Here is a 20,970-nt window from a genome sequence, read left to right on the forward strand (position 1 = left end):
CCTAAGTGTAGTTCCATAAGCCAAGTTCATTCAAGATTGTGGTCAAAGAACTTGAATTCAGTTAGGACACAGTCAAAGCCTGGAAAAGCAGTGGAGGCCAGAGCTGTGATCTTGGGGCTCTTCGGTGCAGAGTGGACACACAGCCACACACACGTGCACCTGTATGCATGTGCATGGGTGCTCTCCTGGGTTCCAGCATGGCTGTGTAGGATGCAAATCAGCACTTATCTCATCGCTCCCCAGGGTTCCACAGGGAGTCCTGGAGCCTCATGACACATGAGTGTGGGTCTACAACACAAATGACAGTTTCAGATCCTTATGCAGGTCACGGTATAAACAACTGCTGTGCTCCCTAAGTCTCTGTGGCTTTGGAAAGCCCACCCTCACATATGCTAACACCTCCACTTTGCTCTCCACAGGGATGACATGCCAAGCTCGAAGCTCCTACATCACCAGTGAGATCCTGTGGGGTTACCGGTTCACACCTGTCCTGACGCTGGAGGACGGATTCTATGAAGTTGACTACAATAGCTTCCACGAGACCTACGAGACCAGCACCCCATCCCTTAGTGCCAAAGAGCTGGCTGAGCTAGCCAGCCGTGCAGAGCTGCCCCTGAGTTGGTCTGTATCCAGCAAACTCAACCAACATGCCGAACTGGAGACTGAAGAGGAAGAAAAGAACCTCGAAGAGCAAACTGAAAGAAATGGTGATGTGGCAAACCTAGAGAACGAATCCAAAGTGTAGACCCCTTGCTGGACGACCCCTTCTCTTTCACCCTAGACATGACCGCTCCTTGTCTCTCATTTTCTTTCTTTTCTGTCTCACTTACTTTGTTCTTTACTTATATTTAATTTTGACATTACCAGAAAACAAATCTTCAAGGTGTAAAATATCTACCTGCCCTCTCTCAGTTGTTTAGATTGACAAGTAGACATGGATTTGGTTATGATGAAGTTTGCCCTCATTTGTGGCCAAAAATAACAACACTTAACTCCTAGAGATTTAAGCTACTAACTTGCATGTGTTGTACAATACAGATCACTCAAAAGAGGTAGCAAAGATTTTACCTGGGATGTGACAAGGAGGATCTCCAGTGCCTATGTATCATACAGCGAGTCATAGAGAATAACCCTCAATTTTATATCTCAATACATCTCATCTAGTACAGGGCAGGTGCTTGCCCACTGGGCACTGCAAGTGTAGGACCCAGGTGAGCTAAAGACAAACTGTTGTACATATATATGCCTTATATAGTTATTTTCTTTTGGCAATTATTAATAAAACCCAGCATGTACAAAAGTACTGTAGAACAGAACTTCTAAATAATGTACATAGAAGTATCATTGACGTAGTTTTAGAAATATAACTTTAGAAATAAGAAGAAAAAAAGATTCCCAATGTACAGTAGGCATTTCTGTTTTGATATCTGTGTTGTCTGGATTATTTTGATCCCTTTGACTACTGGCCTTTCTGTGCATGGCCTTTGCTCTGGGTCCCAGACTGACAGCTGTTAGGGTACCTCTCTGTTCCTTCTCTGACCCTTTTGTTAAATCTAATAAGCCATAGGTGTGGGACCATTGGAAGGTCTAGTAGATGGCAAGACCCACTACCAAAATGCTGATATACTGTGACATGTTTACAAAACAGGCGTCATTTGTTTCACGATAACAAGGGCCTCAGTAACTAGTCTGGGAGAGAATATCAGATTGTCCAGCATGTCACCAATGACACGTTGATGTTTGTCATGTGAGCTTTTGCCCTTTGGAACACAACAGTTTAGGAATGTTTCTGCAAAACCATTGACTTTCCAGCTGTTCTACTCTACAATCAGGAGAAACTACAACCTGTTAAAATGGGAGAAACTACAGACTATTGAAATGAGACATGATAAATTAACAGAAGATGGTTTGGGTGTAAAACCATGAAATTCGGGGAGGTGTGTAGTGGGTGCCATATACTGTAATCACTGACCTCTTACTCTTTGACCCTTTTTGGTTCTCCAAAAAGATATCTTGCCTGTGCCTGGGGGCTTACCCATCACCATTTCCTGCATTGGGATTTTTTTGTTCTTCTTTCTCTATTATTATTATTATGAAATGACCAGAGTTCAGTATTCAAAGATTAGATCAATAGTCTAGGTGACAATCTAAGAAATCTCTCTAGAGTGTGTCACTATTTAAAAATCAAGTCCAAAGTGTCTCTCCATCAAAAGAAAAAAAAAGTAGCTTTAAATCATTTTAAGCTGAAAAAAAAAGGAAGGGAGGAAGGAAGGAAGGAAAGGGTATTTTACACTAAAAATCTAAATTTTAAAAAAAGAAGAAGAAAAGGAAGAGCATCTTAGACAAAACCTCAGGGGCAGGTAGAGATTTTGCACTGTAACAGATCGTTCACATTAATTTTGCATTTGTAAACTGTTTGTTCTTTAACACAGTTGCCCATCATCAATATTCACTGAATGGATCCAAGTTTATTTTCAGCTCCTACAGCTGTGTGCAGTTTGAGGCTTTGCACCATGGAGGTCAAAGAGTTCAAACTAGCTGTTCCTCTGTGTTTCCCTGCCCATCCCTGACTAGACTGCACAGGACTTTGCTGTAGTTTGGGGACCTTTTCTACTAAGAAGGATACCCCACAGATAAGGAAAGTGTCTCCTCCATTGAACACCAGGGTCTTCTTCTCCCACTGCAGAGAACTTGCATCAGGACAACTGCTGTTTGGCACTGATTACACAGAAACAAAGTTGTTGGCCATAGCCCCTTCCTGCCTGCCAGCATTTCTTTTTGGCACCAATTATCTGTTGAGTCATCTATTCATTCCACACACTCCAAGCAGGAGGCGGTGAAGGAGGAGGGAGCCCAATACACTTCCCATCAGGCTGTGGAAGGCACCATGGCAGACCTCACCCTAGCTTTAGGAAGGGCACCTGGGCTTGGGGCAACAACCTGCAGTATCTCCAGGGTTGCAGGGTAGGGCACGTGCAGCACAAGCAAGGTGGAGGAGGACTGTGGATCGCCTGCTCGTTTAGCTCTTGAAGACCCATTGGGCCTTTTCAAATCCATTCTGAGATTTGAAGGACAAACACTCCCCACTGTTGGGTTGGAAGAGCAGTTTGGGGCCTGCTCACTTCTTGCCTGCCCATTAGCACAACTAAATGAAGAGCCTTGGCTGTAATACCTGGGTCACACATATGTATCAGTTCTGTGTCCGCAACAGGGCACCTGGCTGGGAGGTCTCTCTGGGCTTCTCGCTGTCTTTGTGTCAATGTAGTTGAGACCTAACTAGAACCAAATCTTGCTCTGTGCGCTCTGAATCTTTCTTTTTATAATGTGCGCTCTGAATCTTTCTAGGAGGATGCTCCTGAAGGACCTTTTATTAGAACGTCCTTATCAAACATGTCTATTTTTCTACAGTTATTGAGAACATGGTTTAACAGTGTATTTTGTGTCAATTGTTAAAATTTGGAACTGAAAGAAGTTCGTTAAGACTAAATTTTCTAAGCAGCAAGCAGTGAATAGGGTTTTTCATTAAGACAATTCAACAAAATTGACCCAGTTTCTCCCTTTTCTATTCTAAAATCCCCAGTCTTGTCACACAGTCAGTCCACACACTAGCAAATCAACTGCTATGACCATAAATAAGCCTATTTTAATGCAACAAATTTCATAACTAATGAAGGTCACGCTCTACTTGATATTTCAGGCTATTTGGTTGGTATCATTGAGTCACATTTTCATAAAGTGTGGTGGGATCCATGAGTCAAATAAGAACTTGAACTATAGGGTGAGAGTTTGCCACAAGTGACCACAATCTCACAGAGCAAAGTGCTCCTAGAGAAAAGGGCAGGTTGAGCTGGAAGCATGACCTCCCCAGTGAGAATAGCATCTATTCATTTATAGGCCAACTCAAGTAACCAATAAAACTGTTCATATTTTGGGCTGTCCCCTATGCAAATGACACCCTTGCTTTAACACATTTGCCTCCACTGTACTGTCAGCTCATTGCTTTTTCATGCCTTCAAACATGGCACTTCAGCCTGGTTGTCACATGTAGTTACTAGATGTCCATGAAGTGGAACCCTGTATTCCTCCTCTGTCCCTCCCTTTTCCTCTTTCTCTAGTTCTCTGGCTCCAAATCTATTGCTTTAATTCAGTCTCTTAGTTTCCCTAGCAGAAATCCAGCTACTGTCTCCAAAATGTCAACCTATGTCTTAAGCACAATTTTCTCTTACAGTTTTAACAAACCTAGAAATTTGACATCTCTACTTTATTACACTCTAATTTAAATATTAGTTCTGACTTCATCTAAAATTAGCCTAAATTTTCAAGTCTCAGAGCAGCATTCTTATGCTTCTCCTTTCTTACATTTTCTTAGATTTCAGTTTTCTCGCTTTCTTTCCCCTCCCCCTTTTGCTTTTTTATCACGATTTAAGTGCATATCTTTGGGATTTTCAGACGGTGTTTACAAAGGTGGGAGAAAGCATAAGAAAGGCTTTGGAAAATCCATGAACACACTGGAAAAATGTGAGATCATTTGAATAGCTGAGGGAACAAATTAAAATACTCAGAGTAAGTCACTTCCAAAACAACTTGTTTTGGACATTTTGTTATCTCTTTCCTTGACTTGGGTGACACTCTGTATGATTCAGAAGACTTGGGAAGCAGTTAGAAATTAAATGTTCTATTCATCTGACCAGCATTGCCTTCTATGATGATTTCCTACTGATGGATGGCTCTAAAGTTGAAAAACATGGGCAACATATACATAATAGGTCATTCATATTTCATCACAGTGTGGTCAAAGGGTAGAAAATGCTACCCTTTGATTTTCAATTGAATAGAACATTCCTATCCCCAATATTTCTGACCTCTGTGTCTTGGAGGGCTTTTGATACAAAGTATCATGTAGAAGTCAAAATTCAGTCAAAGGCTAGTAAGATGTGGACAGGCACAGCACACACAATGATAACATCTTACCAGACATTGTGTGGTCAATTCAGAGCATTCACACAAATTACCTCATCTCATTCTGATCCACCATGGGAGGCTGAGTTTTATAATTTACATTTTCATAGTTGGAAAACTAAGGTTTTGACAAATCAAGTAACTTCCCCAAGGTTACAAGGTCAGTAAGTCATAGATTCTGGTCTTAAATACAGGTCACAAAACTAAAGCCATGAGCTGGTTTTGCTACAAAAAAAAAAACAGTTTTGGCAAAACAAATCTACTATTAGAATCTAGACTGTTATTACATCTTGTGAGCTGAGACTGATTTTCACATAATAAATGGGGTGTGTAGTGAGAACAGACCAAGAATATCTGGGGACACATGAAATTGAAACCTTAGTTGGTCCTTAAATAAAGTTTTATTAGAACACAGCTATGCCCATTTGTGCATGAATTGCCCACAGCTGCTTTCACCCTACACTAGCAGAGCTGAGTGATCATAAAAGACTGAAATATTTATTTAGTATTTATTTCATATTAATCATTAAGCACTTAATAGTATTAATGGTACTATTATAAGGAATTCTACTAGACTGGTAAGAGACTCCTGGGGAACATAGAAGAATAACATTCTTTCTTAGGATGAATCTACTGGAATCACACATAGGTCTATTCCAGAAAAGAACTGGATTTGCAGTGGTTGGCACACATCAAATCAGCCTCCCCTTCCTCCATGGCTCCATTCCTACACTATGTTAGAGGAGAACTAACAAGGCATCTCTTGCCTCCTTCTTAGTTTCCTCTAGCCTACATCCACAATTGATGACTGTGATGAAGAGGACCATGGAACTATTCACAGCTCATATTTAATTAGATTAGTTCTGGCTCTCTCTGGCCACTCAGTTAGAAGCTAAACACACAAACAAAGAACCAAATGCTTCTCTTGGAAACCCAAGAGGTTCTTTAAAAAGAGCCCAGGGAGATGCAGAGGGCGTTAAAGTGTTGATGGATTGTGTGTCACTTTCTGAATGTGGAGCTCAAGATAAAGATTGGTAATTACAGAAACATTGAATGGACTAAATCCAGACAGTGGGGTTTTTAGATAAGTTAATATTAAATGACATTCTTTAGTGTCAGTCACTTGAACTCACTTGTGTCCTAAGGAAGCATTTCTAACGCCAGACATAGCCAAGTTTGGTTCTTCATCTTATCAGTTCTATTGAAAAACATAGCAAATTCTGAGTTCTGAGTATTTTCCTGGAAATTAGATGGGAAAGAAACTATTTTGTAACAAATCATGGTGTGTTGAATTGTTGATAGATAAATGATGGATTTGGTCCTATGTCTGCAACTAATAGATTATGGTGTCTGCAATATGGACCATGCAAAACGTTTACAACCCTTCAACTGCATGGAGGAGAGAAACAACTAAGTCACAAATCTCAGAGTTCAACACCATAAAACTTAAATAAATGTAAAAGGAGCCAAACTTGTACTTGGCCTGATTGCCTGGGTAAAGAAAGCTATGTGCATCCACCTAATTCAAACAGGAGAGACCTAGGAAAAAGAAAGAGAAATGCTTTTAAGACACAGAAGACTAGTCAGTTGGGTGGTCAACATGACGAAGTGGTGGAGGTTTTGTCACTGTTGAAATATATCTGTGTAAGTTATTCTTAGACACTCTACCCCTAGATTTTAATCCTAATGTGCATTGGTGGTTAGCCAGAGAACTATGACCACATAGTCACCAGACTCTGTTTCAGAGAACAAACTGTTCCAACTGTCAAAGTGTAATTGACCATTTCAAGATAAGACCTACCACCCACTGTATTAACACTGGGCATGAATACTGTGATATCACCTTAGCCAATCTTTATCAGAATAAGAAGGGCTGTTTTTCTCAGGCAATGTAAATATCCACTACCAACAAGCACTAGTGAAATAAACATGTAATTCATCCGTTTCTAAAATTTTAATACAAATCATAATATGTTCATCCGAAGGAGCAAGCTATCCCTGGAGCTTATGATCAAACTTTTGGCTACTAAGACTCCAGCCCAGACTGAATGCCTTGCAGAGTTTAACTGTGTTCAGTTTATCAACACAAACACAAGTAGCAGAACTGTGTCAGCTGGAGTTAGAACGCTGGATTCCGGCCAGCTGTGACGGTCTGGACCTCTAGGTTTTAGGGGAAGGACACTGTCTTAGATCTGGCTATGACGGGCTCCATCCTGCATCGTCTCAGCATTACTGCCTATGGCAATGGGTATGAAGCAATACCCTTCCATGTTCAGCCTTGGGCAGTCCAAAAGCCTTGTCTCTGCCACCTGTCAAAGTCTCTCTCCCTACAGGTCCAGTTCTTGCCCATCTAGACAGTGACCCCATGGTAGTGTTTTCTGGGGGCCCTGTATCTTTAAGCTACCCTATCCAGCACCCTATCCAGGGTTAGGAGTAAGGACCGAATTAAGATCTTAGAGTTCACTGAGTACCAGGGGGCCTATCCATGTGTAAATCCAAGTAAAATAATACTGAAGCAAAAATGGAGTAAGTGTAAGGGAATTCCTAAAAGTTTTGGTTTCCCCATAGCCATTAGCTCAATGTTTGTTTTCCCCACTTGCCAGAAAGTATCACTTTTGGATCTCATGATGCCCTGAGGGCAGACTCAGTCTGTCACCAGGCAATTGTAGCCACCTTTCTGGATAGTCTGACCTCTCCCCTCTGAGTAAGTCTGAGAATTGGTCTTATTGAACCCACCCCATCGCCAATAAAAATCCTGTCCTGGTCAAGAAATTTTACCTCTCTTCCCTTTCCTCAGAGAGGGCCACCAAATGAAGACAGTGGTGCCAAGAGTCTAGTCTTTATTCACAAGGATCTCACCCAGTTTGCTACCTGCAGGGATACAGTTTACACTGTCACTGTGCCCACAGGCTTTTCAAGATGGCAGACTCTCATCCAAGCATTCTTCCCAGCTTAGCTCTTTCTTAACTGACCCTCTTATATTGCTATCAAAATTTAATCTTTCCTGGCACCTTTCTTTTGCCCATTAATTTCATTCTTGAGCAGTAGCCACAATTAGCAGCAGCTTATTTGGGGGGTTAGTCCTATCCCTTCACACTTAATTGTCCACCACCAGCTTTAATTGAACCTATAGGATATTCAGAGTCCAAACTCAGAACAAACATTTAGAATATTTTGCTTCTTCCCATACACACCTTGAGCTTATGAGTATGATTGACATCTCTGGCCTCGGCTCAATAACTAGCCAGAGCGGTGTAAAGTGAGGTCTTGTGCTAAAAGGACGGTTGTACTTGCCCTGTAGGTCCTTCTATTCTTCCATCCTTTGCAACCTAAAATTAGCTAGCTGGCTTGCCAAAGAAGGTTCTGAGTGTCTTTACTCTGTTACTAAGGTTCCTCTACACTCCAGCAACAGTGAACTCTCATGTGCATGGGATTCTGAAATGACCCAAAAATATGCCTGTGTTTGCGGGCAAAATGGTATTTCCTCCCCCGCTGTCTGTACAGACTGTGCTCTGGGGAAAACGCCTCACACTCATGGGTGCCTGGTTACCCAAGAGGTACACGTGGCTGCTGCCATGGCAACCCCCAGCCTGTCAGCATGGACCTCTCTTGTGCAGATTCAAGGAGGCCTTGGCAGAGCCCAGGGGCTGAGGCTCCAGGGGCTGCTCCTTCTGCAGACAGTCTAGGGAGAACCCAAGGAGGGCCCAGCACAAAAACATTCTCAGCACACTAGGTGTAGGATATTCCTTTTCCTTCCTAGGATGGCATGTACTTATGTGGCCACATTGCTTCTTTAAAAAGCTATTCTTTAAACCACCCTTCTTATGTGTGAATACACACACACACACACACACACACACACACACACACACACACACACAAATCACATCCACCTTTTAAAAATTCCAAAAGCTACCTTCACAGATATCCAAAGAGCTACCATTTTCTTAGCCAATAAATAAAACTCTGCCAAGATTAAGATTGGCCCCAAAACAGTGTTTTAGTAACAGTCTCAAGTAAGAAAAGCCATAAACATTTTTTACCTTCTGATTCTTTTAGAAAACCTGGTTTCAAATCAGAAATATTCATTTTGCTCCAGAATGCTATTTCTCTTTGTTCTTGCCATTTTCCATCTGGCTTTGAACCTGAGAATAGACTCTTTAGACTGGCAGGTGAGGTGGAGTTGAGCACTGAAGCTGTCAGAGTTCAGTTCCCTGAAGCAGGCACAAAGAAACTCTGTTGATCAGGATAACCCCACAGTGACCTCTCTGGACATGAACTGTGACTGTGGAGAAAATATGAATGTGGCAGTGCTTAAGACGAGGGGATGTGGGGCGAGGATCTGCTTCCAGAGAGGACACATTCATGTTCAGATCTCTGACTCGTGCCCACACTGAGCGGGGACAGGCCTCACTAGATCCCAGCATCTGCAGCTCACCTGGTCAGCTTGCTATGTCTACATGGGGCATTAAAGCATAAAAGAGAAGTTTCCACAACCTGAACAACCACACTGCTGGACTTTGGTCCCCTCTGATTTTCGATTCTGTTACAACAGCTTCAAGAAGACACATGGCCTGTTATGGAATGATTCCTCCTATTTCCATCTTCATATTAGTTTTTGCAGAAGGATGAAGAATTCTCTGAGTGTTATACAATGCAATGATGCCATGCAGTGTCCCCAATCCTTCATAACTAACACCTGAACTCACAAATATAACCACCCCCTCCCCACACACACATACATGCTTAGGAACACATAACACTGATACACACACATGGACATATAGACATGCTTAGACACTCCTGACATAGAGACACGCTTATCCTTCCCAATCTGGTAGGAGTTGGACCACATAAGTGAATTTCTAGAAAAACAAAATCTTAAGAATGATAATTTTCCCTACGACCATCGCTATGGTATTCTTTTTAAAATGTATCATACACTCCCCTGAACCCACAGGCAACAGACGATAAAAGAGCCTTTCTTTCAGTGTTTTATAGGAAGACTGAACTCAGATTTAGAAAATCAGGATTCTGCTTCAGGTTCTTCTCTCAGACAAGCTGGGTGGTCTTAGATAAATCATTGAAGTTCTCTAAATGGTTTCTTCCTCTTCTTTGTTTTTAATTTAAAAAGTTTATTTTGGGCTGGTGGAATGGCTCAAGTGGTAGAGCACCTGCCTAGTAAGCATCAAGGCCCCGAGTTCAAACCCCAGTACTGCCAAAAAAAAAAACTTTATTTTTTTAGAGAAGCTCTAGATTCACGAAAAAATTGAGCAGAAAGGACAGAGTTCCCACAACTTCCTGGACTCTTGGCGTACCATGCCACACTTCTTCAGTTGTCACAGTTGATAAACTTACACTAACACATTATGACCACCCCCAAGTCCATAACTGACATTAGGGCTCATTCCTGGTATTGTTCATTCTACATGTTTGGGCAAATGTAAGACGCGTGTCCAGTGTTATCACAGCATACAGGGTAGTTAAGCTAAAATCCTCTGTGCTCCACCTGCTCGCCCTTCCGTAACTCCAGTGGTAACAACCACTGATCTTTCACAATCTCCGAGGTTCTGCCTGTTCCAGAATGTTATACAGCAGGAATGAGACAGTGGATGGGCTGCTCAAGTTGGATTCTTTCACTTGGCAATAGATATTCAAGGGTCCTCCACATCTTCCCGTAGCTTCATACTCTTTTATTTTTTTAGTACTGAAGAATATTCCATTTTCTGGATCCCCCACAGTTTGTCTGTCCATTCACTTACTTACAGGTGTCTTGGTTTCTTTTAAGTTTTGGCATTTGTGAATAAAGCTGCTATAAACATCTATGTGTGGATTTTTTTATGGACATAAGTTTGCTGTTCATTTGGGTAAATACCAAAAACCATGATTATTATATTGCATGGTAAGATTATGTTTAGTTTTGTAAGATACTATTAAGCTAACTTCCCCAATGGTTATATCACCTTTCACTTCACCAGCAGTAAATGAGAGTTCCTGTTACTCCACTTACTCATCAACATTTGCTCTTGTCAATGTTTTAGATTTAGGCTATTCTAATAGGTGCGCAATGGTATTGCATTGTTTGAATTTGCAATTTCCTCATCACATATGATGTAAAACATCTCTTCATGTGTTCACTGCCCATCTGTATACCTTCAATGGTGAACCATCTGTTCAAGTCTTTTGTCCATTTTTTAATTGGATTGCTTTCTCATTATTGAGTGTGAAAAGTTCTTTGTAAAGTTTGGGTAAGAGTTCTTTATTAAATGTGTCTTTTGAAAATATTTTCTCCCTGCTGGTCATTCTCTAACAGTGTCTTTTGTAAAACAAAACTTCTTTAATTTTAATGCAGTCTAGTCTATCAGTTATTTCTTTCATGGTCTATGACATTGTTGTGTAGTTGAGATGTCATCATCATTCCCAAGCTCATCTAAATTTTCTCCTGTGTTCTCTTCTAGGAATTTTATAGTTTACATTAGATCTGTGACTGCTTTTGAGTTAATTTTTGTGAATGGAGTAAGGTCTGTGCTTAGATTTTTTTTTCATGCAAATATCCAATTGCTCTAGCACCATTTGCTAAAATAACTATCTTTGTTCCTTTGTCAAAGATCAGCTACCTGTTTTTATGTGGACCTATTTATGAGTTCTTGATTCTGTTCTGCTGGTCTGTTTGTATGTTCTTTCACCAACACCACATTTTCCTGGCCATTGAGCTTTATACTAAGTGTTGGATTCAAGTAGTGTCGATTGTCCATTGTTGTGCTGCTCCTTCAATGTCAGGTTGTCTATTCTGGATCTTTTGTTGCTCCATATGCACTGTAGAACGTGTTTGTTGGCATCCACAAAACAGTTTGCTGAGATTTTTATTAGTATTGCATTGAATCTACAGATTGAGTCAGGAAGAGAAGACACCTTGACAATATTTACTGTTCCTTTCCATGAACACAGAATGTCTCCTTGTTAGTGCTTCGATATCTATCATCATATTTCTATAGTTTTCCTCATCTAGATCATGTACATATTTTGTTAGATTTATACCTACGTGTTTCATTTCAGGTGGTTCTAATTTAAATTATTATGTGTTTTCAATTTCCAATTCCACTTGTTAACTACTGGCATATAGGAAAGCAATTGACTTTTGCAAAACTTAACTTGTGTGCTGCAATCATGACATAATTATTTATCACATACATCATCATTTTTGTCAGTTCTTCCAGATTTTCTACAGAGATGTTCATGCGATCTATAAATAATCCATAAATGAAGATAGTTTCATTTCTTCCTTCCAAATCTGTATGCCGTTGACTTCCTTTTCTTCTCTTATTGTGTTATCCAACATTTCCAGGATCGTGTCGAAAAGCAGTGGTGAGAGGGGAAAATCTGTCTTGTTCCTGCTTAGTAGGAAACTTCAAGTTTCTCAGCATTAAGGATGATGTTATCTAAAAAAGGTTTCTTTAGATACCATTTATCAAGATGAGAAATTTCTCCCCTAATCCTAGTTTACTGAGAACTTTTTATCATGATGGCTGGATTTTATCAAGTGATTTTTCTGCATCTATGTACATTATCATGTAACTCTTCTTGTTTATCCTGTTAATGTGGGTAATAGTAACTGACTTTTAGTGTTGAATTACCTTGCTTACCTGATGTTCACCAAGCAGTAAATACCACTTGACCATAGGATATAATTCTTTTTAGACATTGTTGGGTTTAATTTTTTAAACATTTGTTAATGATTTTTCCATCTATCTACATGAGAGATATTGATCTGTAGTTTTCTTATAATATCCTGTCTGGGTTTGGTCTCAGAGTGGTGTTGGATATCTAGAATGAGTTAAGAAGTATTCCTTCTAATTATATCTTCAAAGGAGATTGTAGAGAATGGGTATAATCTCTTCCTTAAACATTTGATAAGTTTACAAGTGAACCCATCTGGGGCTAATGCTTTCTATTTGGGAAGATTATTAATCATTCAAAGTCTTTAATAAATACAGGCCTATCAGATTGCTTCTTTCTTCTCATGTGAGTTTTGGCAGATTATATATTTCAGTGAACCAATCCACTTCATCTAGGCTATCAAATTTGTTGACAAGGAGTTGTTTATCACATTCCCTTGTTATCCTTTTAATATTCATAGGATCTACCATGATGTGCTATCTTGCTTTACTAATAGTAGCAAGTTATGTTCTCTTTCTCTCTCTCTCTCTCTCTCTCTCTCTCTCTCTCTCTCTCTCTCTCTCTCTCTCTCTCTCTCTCTCCCTTTCTCTCTTTCTCTCTCTCTTCTTAGCCTGGGTAGAGGCTTATGATTGTATTCACTCTTTTCAAAGAACCAGGTCTTGATTTCTGCTCTTGTTTTGATTGTTTCTTTTCATCTACTTCCTTTTGTTTAACTTGCTCTTCTTTTTCTACTTCCCTAAGGCACAAGCATAGATGACTGAGTTCAGATCTTCTCTACTATGTACATTCAATGCTATATATTTTTCTCTAAGCTCTGCTTTTGCCGCATCTCATGAGGTGTGATTTCATCTTCATTTAGTTGAAAGTATGTTTAGCAAATTTCCTTTGAGTTTTCTTTTTGACCCATAGTATTTAGAAATGTGTTGTTTGATCTTCAGATGTTCAGAGATTTTCTGGTAACTGTTTTGGTTTCTAGCTTAACAGCATTGTGTTCTAAGAGCAAACATTGTGTAGTATTCCTATACTTTTATGTGTTAAGATGTGTTTTATGGCTCAGAATGTAGTCTGTCTTGACAACTATTCCATGTGAACTTGAGAAGATCATGTAATTTGTTATTAGTGTCTTCATCTTTTTTTAGCAAGCATTTGAACCAGTCTCTCTTTCTGTGATTCTAATATCAGTGCCTATCCACTCCACCATCAGCTCAAGTCTATAGCATTCCTACACCAAAAAGCTACCCAGATAGGTTAGCTTTTAAGTTTTAGCCTGTTTAATCCTCCCCTGATTCCTTTGCTGGCAGCAGTGAAATCCAACTACCAGCATACCCTTGTCTCCAGCATCCCCTCACCAACCACATCCTTCTCCCCTCTGCTGCACCACCATTAACCTTGGTAAACAATAGGTGAGTTGTGAGGTAGGTTCCTTCTAGATCAATGAAGTATTACTGAAGCACTGTGGCAGAAGCTCTATGGTAGGAAAACGTATCAAGGAAGGTAGCACAATTGATAAGAAATAAGTGCATAGCTGCATCTTGAGGCTCATCCATGAAGAATTAATGTCAAGTTGCTTTTAATACAAATCTAGCTCTACCCTCCCTGAAACATGCATCTAGGATCACAGGCAAAAATATTTTAATACTAAACCAAACAGAACATAACTAAGGAGGCAAAAATGCTTAAAACATAAAATTTTAATTCAACTACCTTGCTTTGCTCATATCCCTCTTTCTAGCTATGTCACTTTTATGCTTTATTATAGTCATCTACCAATAGTAGAAAGTAGTAACCATTTTCCACTATTAATTGAAAAATAATTAACTGTATTTGTGTTTCCTAATAAAATAGCACACCAAAAGGCCTAAAATATTTGTCCTTGCCTAGCAAAATATGAGGTTGTTCTGCAAGCTATTTCCTAGCATAGAAAGAAAACTTTTTCTGGAAAGTTCACTTGCTCAAAAATCAACCATAGTGCCAAAGTTTCAATAGTCTTTTATCATCATAAATCTATGTAAATGAAGATAAAATTGAACCTAGTTTGGAGGCTGCATGTTTGTAGACGTTGATGTTTCTGTTGACCTAGGAGTTCTTACTTGACCACTGCACAGAATTGTCAAAGCAAAATCTAGCAGCGCTTGAACTCAGTCATCAAGCTGAGGACCATATCACTGGCATGCCGACACTGATGTCTGTTCCCAAAGAACACAAATCTTCTAAAAAGAAGCAAGGTACAAAAGTATTTGATCTTCAACTTTGTCCCCAGCCATTTTTTAAGAATTTGAGTCTTTGACAAAACTCTTACATCCTACAGAGAAATAAAGTGTTTTGCTTTCAGGTGCATGGAGTTGGCCAATGCTGGGAGCAAGCAGGCACACACTTATTTTCTTCTCAGAGATCCCATCAGCTAACTAAAACTAGACAAGGACAAACCTCATTCAAAACATTCTGAATGGTGTCTCATGACCCATATGTTATTGCTCCAAGGATGCATTCACATGCCTAAGTGTTAGTCAAAAACACTTAGTGAACACCTGTAGTACAGTGGGTGATGTCCTAGTCAAGTTGCTATGAAGACACTGGTAAATCCTACATCTTCCATTGTCCTCAACAAGCCCACAACCCCATGGCTGCCAGTTCTTGCCATGTGACAACACTGTGCAAAATGCATCAAACCACACAAAACCTTATGAGCCAACACTGATTCCCACTTTACACATGAAGAAACTGAGTCTAGTTTTAGGAATAAGACAACCTAACAAAGAGAGGGACAGGCACAATATTTACACTGGAATTTACAGAAAGGAGACCAGCTCTGGGTAAGCAATAAGAGATCATAGCATGAAAAAGAAAGGGACATGGGTCCTGATACTACTTAATGACTAGGTGGGCTCTGGAAGAACAAGATCCACGGGGGAAGATATTTCAGACTTGGGGCAGGGGGCAGAATCCAAAGACAGACACACAAAGAATATCAGAGCCAGCCTAGATACAGGGGGTGACTTTTTGTAGGATTTGATAAAACATGCATTTGGAAACTGGTGCTAAATTGTAGAAGATTTGAAATTCCAGGCTAAGGAGCCTGGACTGAGAAAGAAGAATCATGGGAGTGTTCATTAATAAACCACTCATAGGCTGAAAAGTCTCCAAAGTCTGTAGGATCGAACAAAAAGAATCATTTTTACTAAACAAAGCAAAATGTCCTTAACACAGCTCAAGCACTCTGAAGGGAATCAGTGAATCTGTGAAAAGAAAAAAATCATCAGTGGAATTTCAATGACATGTAATAGCAAAGTGTATGAGCACAAGAATCATAAAACAAGACTTAGCACAAGAGAGATGAAAGTGCAACGTACGAAATAAAGATTTCTCTAGGCAAAACCAATGATCCCTTAGAGATGAACAGAAAAAAAAATAAGGAAATGTATCTTTCAAAAAATCTTATCATGGCTTCTGACTTTTCTCCATGATAAAGTAAGTAGGATTTGCTTCTGAGGCCAATGCAGCCAACCTTCCACCATGCTCTTAATAAAGGAAGCCAGGGAGAGTTCACGTACGGGTTTGGCTCCTAACCCTCCTTTTAGTCCTTTTCTATCTCCTCTTATTCAACTCCAAGTACATCTGTGCACGGACAATGAGACGAAAGCATGCTAAATGCAAAAGCACAAATTATGTATTGAAAAATCACTACGATGCCAAATTTTTTTAGAATAATATATATGTCTTTAAGAACTCGCTGTGTTAGGGAAACTGTTTACATATTGAGGTGTTCCTCTTTTTTTGACTGGAACAATAAAAATGAAATTTGATATGGCCTTGGTTTCTTTTTTATGTGTGTGCCTCCAAAGAAGTTGGCCTTTTCTACAGGTGGAAGCATGAACTACTTTCAAAGTGCCACACATGGCCACAGGGCCACTCAGGATGTGTGATCAGAATCTGAGGATAGTATCTGAGTGTGCAATGCTCTCTCTCTCTCCCCTCATCCCTCCCCCCAGCCTCATTCCCCCACCTCTCTCCTATGTTCTGTCTACAGCCGGACCAATGGATCAGCTCTGCCCCTTCTCACACCTGCCCACCCAGGCAGGACCCACTGGGTATACCTGTTTGCAGTTTGCACCTCATAGCACTTGAAAACCTGGAAGGGACTCGCAGAGCAGTTCAACCCCCCCACCACCACCACAACAACCCTGAGAGTAACAAGAGGAATCTAATAATCCATGTGAACTGAAGAAGCATTCCATTGCATTCTCCAGCACTCCATTTTCAATTCTGCATGGTTACCATTGTGGACTCCAGCACATTGGCTCTGACTCCTGGTGCTGGGAGAACCTCACAGCTGATAGCTTAGCCATCCATCCCTCTCTAGGGAGGTGTGATGGCAGCCCACTTTCAAATGACACAAGTCAGGCTGGCAGAGTGGCTCAAGTGGTAGAGTGCCTGTATAGCAAGTGTGAGGCCCTGAGTTCAAACCCCAATATTACAAATTTTAAAAAAGACACGAGTTGTCTCTTCCTGTATCGTGAACAATTGGGCATGTAAGCATATACTAAGGTAAAGTTCTTTCCCAGAGGCTGATGGGTAATGAAACAAATCCCAAGATCCCCTCACAATTTTCTAATATGAGCCCCACCCAGCATCACTGCTAGACCTAATGGAGTTGCTCACCTGTTGCCTGTGTCTCCTGGTTCTTGTGCATTTGCCCCTCTGAGCACTCACCTTGCCCAACACAAGCGTAGCAAAAAGCCCCCTTTGCTTCTCACTGGGTCCGTAGAACAACTGTCCTCCTCATCCCAGAGCTACTGACACATGCAACACTCTGGTCAAAACCACACTGGTGCCCCCTTCATCTACTCCAGTGGTTTTCAAACTAAGCTGTAGAAACCATTCCCTGAGGGAATGGTTTAAGCTTAAGGGCTGCTAGGTGGCAGGTGGAAGCTCAGAGCCTGCCCCTACACACACAGCTTAGCTACTGAAACACATGACCCCATCAGCATTAAATCCAAACTTCTCCTGGGATCAGCAGGCACTGGGACGTAAGCTCTCCTCCAGGCCAGCATCCTTTCATTAGCCCCTCCTCACCAGATGTCTACATCTGTGGACAGCACACCCTCTCAGGCCACCTGGACTTTGAAAACCTTGCTCTTTCTTCCTGGAATGTGAATCCAGGGCCATTTAGGAAGCTCAGACATGCTTCCCTGACTCCCCCAGCGGGTTTCAGAGATCTATAAACTAATCCTCCCTGTACATTAACTCTTCTTGTCTGTCTTCACTTTCTGTTGTCTTTAGCCAACACAAATGGACACAAGCTTTTATAAATTTGCTTGCATAGCGTTCTAGTCAGACTTTGCATCACTGTGTCAAAATACCTGACACAAATAACTTAAGGGGGGAAAGATTTGCTTTAGCTCACTGTTTTAGAGGTTTTGGTCCACAGTCCTTGCTTGGTTTTGCTAATCCTGGGCCCATAGTGAGGCAGAACATCATGGTGCAGGAACGTGTGGTAGAGGAGGCTGCTCACTTTATGAGAGACAGGAAGCAGAGGGAAGAGGAAGGGACCAGGAACCAGGCATAACCCTTAAAGGCACACACCAGGGACCTACCGCCTCCAGCTAGGCACCACCTCCCAAAGTAGCTGGGGACCAAGCATTCAACACAGGCGCCTGTTGGGATCATTTCATATTCAATCCATAACACATAGTATGATCTTTTTTCACTTCCAAGTAAGTATCTTGTTCGGTGTTTTCACACCAGTTGCTTGGGTTAGTTTTCGTCATCACGGCTTCAGGTTTCTTTTCTCCCAAAATCCTGAACTCATGTCTAAAAGGAAGACGTGGGACCTAACTTCTGTCCCCATAAGAGACTTTGAGTTGGCCGGACTCCCTGTATTCCAGAATCAAAGAATTTCAAAAGATAAGAACCATCGCTTGTCTCTAACATGCAAGATAAAGTGAGGACAGAGCAGGCTTGCTAAAGCCCACAGTCAATACAACTTACGTCTCATTTCCAGCTTCCTCTCCACCAGTCCAGTCCCAAAAACCATTATTTTTCCCTTTTATAGATTTGTGGTGATCAGGGATGCCTTCTCTTTGTAGGTTGTGACTGTATCACAGCACAAATTCCACAAAAACCACCCCACCATGCATTAGCCCACTAGACATAGGTGCAGGGCACCCCTTATGTATCATTTTATCAATCCTGCACGTCAGTAATGTCACTCTCATTTTCCATATGACAAAACAGACTCAGGTTAAAACACCTAGTCCATAATTACACTGCAAGCCACAATTATAACTCTGAATTGAAAGTTACACTGCTGGTTATATAAACATTCAGAGATAATCCAGTGTAGGTCCCTTGCACCAATAGGGACACCAAAACCAGCACCAATTATCATTACCTACATGGTGATGGGGTCATTAGACTCAGGCAAGGCCAGCACATCAGCCAAGAAGCCAAGGCTGCAGGGGCTTGACCCTGGCTTCTGATGGGTGTCCGGGACCACCCCAGCAGGGTCACTTCACTAACACAAGGTCCTGGGGTCTCTCTCCCAGCCGGCCATCACATAGTGCTCCACATTAGCAGGTAGAGATGGTGCATGCAGGTCGGGGCTTGAACAGGTCTGCAGCCAACAGTAAGTTCATGACCAGGGGCCCTTGACTCCCAGAATGCTGTCCTTCCTTCATCTGCTCATAAGACCCATGGAAACTTCTCTGCGGCAGATTGCCTGGAAAGAAAACAACTGAAGTTTGACATCCAGGCAGCACTGCATTATACACCAGTTACTCCAGCAGTGGGACACTGTAATGCTACAGCCAGTGGAGAGCTGGAGCCAGCTCAGACCTGTTCTCAAGAGCCAACTCCTGCCAGGCACAGTTGTACACACCTGTAATCCCAGCTACTTAGGAGATGGAGATCAAGAGGATCACTATTGGAGGCCATCCCAGGCAAAAAGTTAGCAAGAGCCCATCTCAAGCAATAAGCAGGGTATGGGTAGTATGAACCTGTGATCCTAGCTATGTGGAAGGCTATAGGTAAGAGGATTGAGATCTAAGGCCAGCTCTGGGCAAAAGCACAAGACCTTATCTGAAAAGTAAGTAATAAAAAAAAAAAGGGCTGGAGGTGTGACTTAAATGGTAAAGCATCTGCTTAGCAAGCTTATGGTCCAGAGTTCAAGCCTCAGCACTGCCAAAAAAATTTAAATAAATAATTGACTTCTAAATTTCAGAACATTTTCAGACTTGTTGCTAAACATTATTAAAAACAAAATTATAAGCTGGCCACTGGTGGTTCACACCTAAAATCCTAGTTACTCAGGAGGCAGAGATCAGAAAGATTGTAATTTGAGGCCAGCCCAGGCAAATAGTTCTCAAGACCCCATCTCAACCAAATACTGGTTACAGTGGCACACGCTTGGCATACCAGCTACTGCAGGAAGCATAATAGAAGGATTCTAGTCCAGGCCAGTCCCAGGCAAAAAGTGACACCCTGTCTCAAAAATAACTAGAGCAAAAAAGGGCTGAAAGTGTGGTTCAGGCAGTAGAGTGTCCGTCTAGCAAGCATGAAGCCCTGAGTTTAAACCCCAATACTTCCAAAAATTTTTATATAAATTTATAATTAAATAAATGATGCTAACAACCAAAGTTTAAAAAGCACCCAGAATTCATTCCTTCTTAATTGTCTTGCTATATTTCGTGATAATCTATGTCCCTGAGGTTACTGAAACCTGTTGCATTTGTATGGTGGAATGTTATACTATGGTTGCTAGAGCACCTCCCCTCCCAAGTCCACAGTCAAACATGAAAGTTAGTAGCTTGAAACGTCTCGTGGTGGGAAGATTCACATTGCAGAAATTGGCACATTCTACGAATTACAGCTTCTGTTTTTCTGCAGAGCCTGTTGTCAAGCACGTGCCAGAACAAACCAGAGATGATTCTGAAAGACAGTGGAGAAGGTAAATAATTTTAGTAGACCTAATTTCAAGGGTTGCCTCATTGTTTGCATTTCCTAAAAGGAGAAAGAGCTAGACCACATAATGACACCTTGAATGGATGGCATGATGTCATTGAATGAATGACTAGGGTCCCAGAAATACAACTGGATGATCGATACGAGGAAATTGGCAAAGCAAACTCTAGACTAGACAATGAGTGTGTGGATGCTTGTGTTCTGTGTAAATGTTCACCAATAGGTCTTTACAGTAGAGGAGTCTTTTGGTCACCTGGAAGACAAGAAGACTGCCACCAGTGACAAGTGTTTGGGGGCTTTTCTCACTATGAGTCACATGATGCCAGAGAAAGGAGGGATCAAGTGGTAGGGAACTTCAGCCATCCCTTCTTGTCC

The 20,970-nt window shown here is 41.2% G+C and overlaps 1 protein-coding gene across 2 annotated transcripts in view; it reads left to right on the forward strand.

Moving 5' to 3' along the window:
- Kcnj6 (potassium inwardly rectifying channel subfamily J member 6) overlaps window positions 1-14,624 on the forward strand; it is a 271,739-nt gene extending 257,115 nt beyond the window's left edge. For both annotated transcript variants that reach the window (XM_074072656.1, XM_074072657.1), the window contains exon 4: window positions 420-14,624. In XM_074072656.1, the coding sequence (XP_073928757.1) occupies window positions 420-745 (326 nt within the window). In that variant the 3' untranslated portion in view covers window positions 746-14,624. The remainder of the gene's footprint in view (window positions 1-419) is intronic.
- The last annotated feature ends 6,346 nt before the right edge of the window (window positions 14,625-20,970 follow it).

The sequence above is a fragment of the Castor canadensis genome, chromosome 5, assembly GCF_047511655.1.
Source record: "Castor canadensis chromosome 5, mCasCan1.hap1v2, whole genome shotgun sequence".
Taxonomy (NCBI): Eukaryota; Metazoa; Chordata; class Mammalia; order Rodentia; family Castoridae; genus Castor; species Castor canadensis.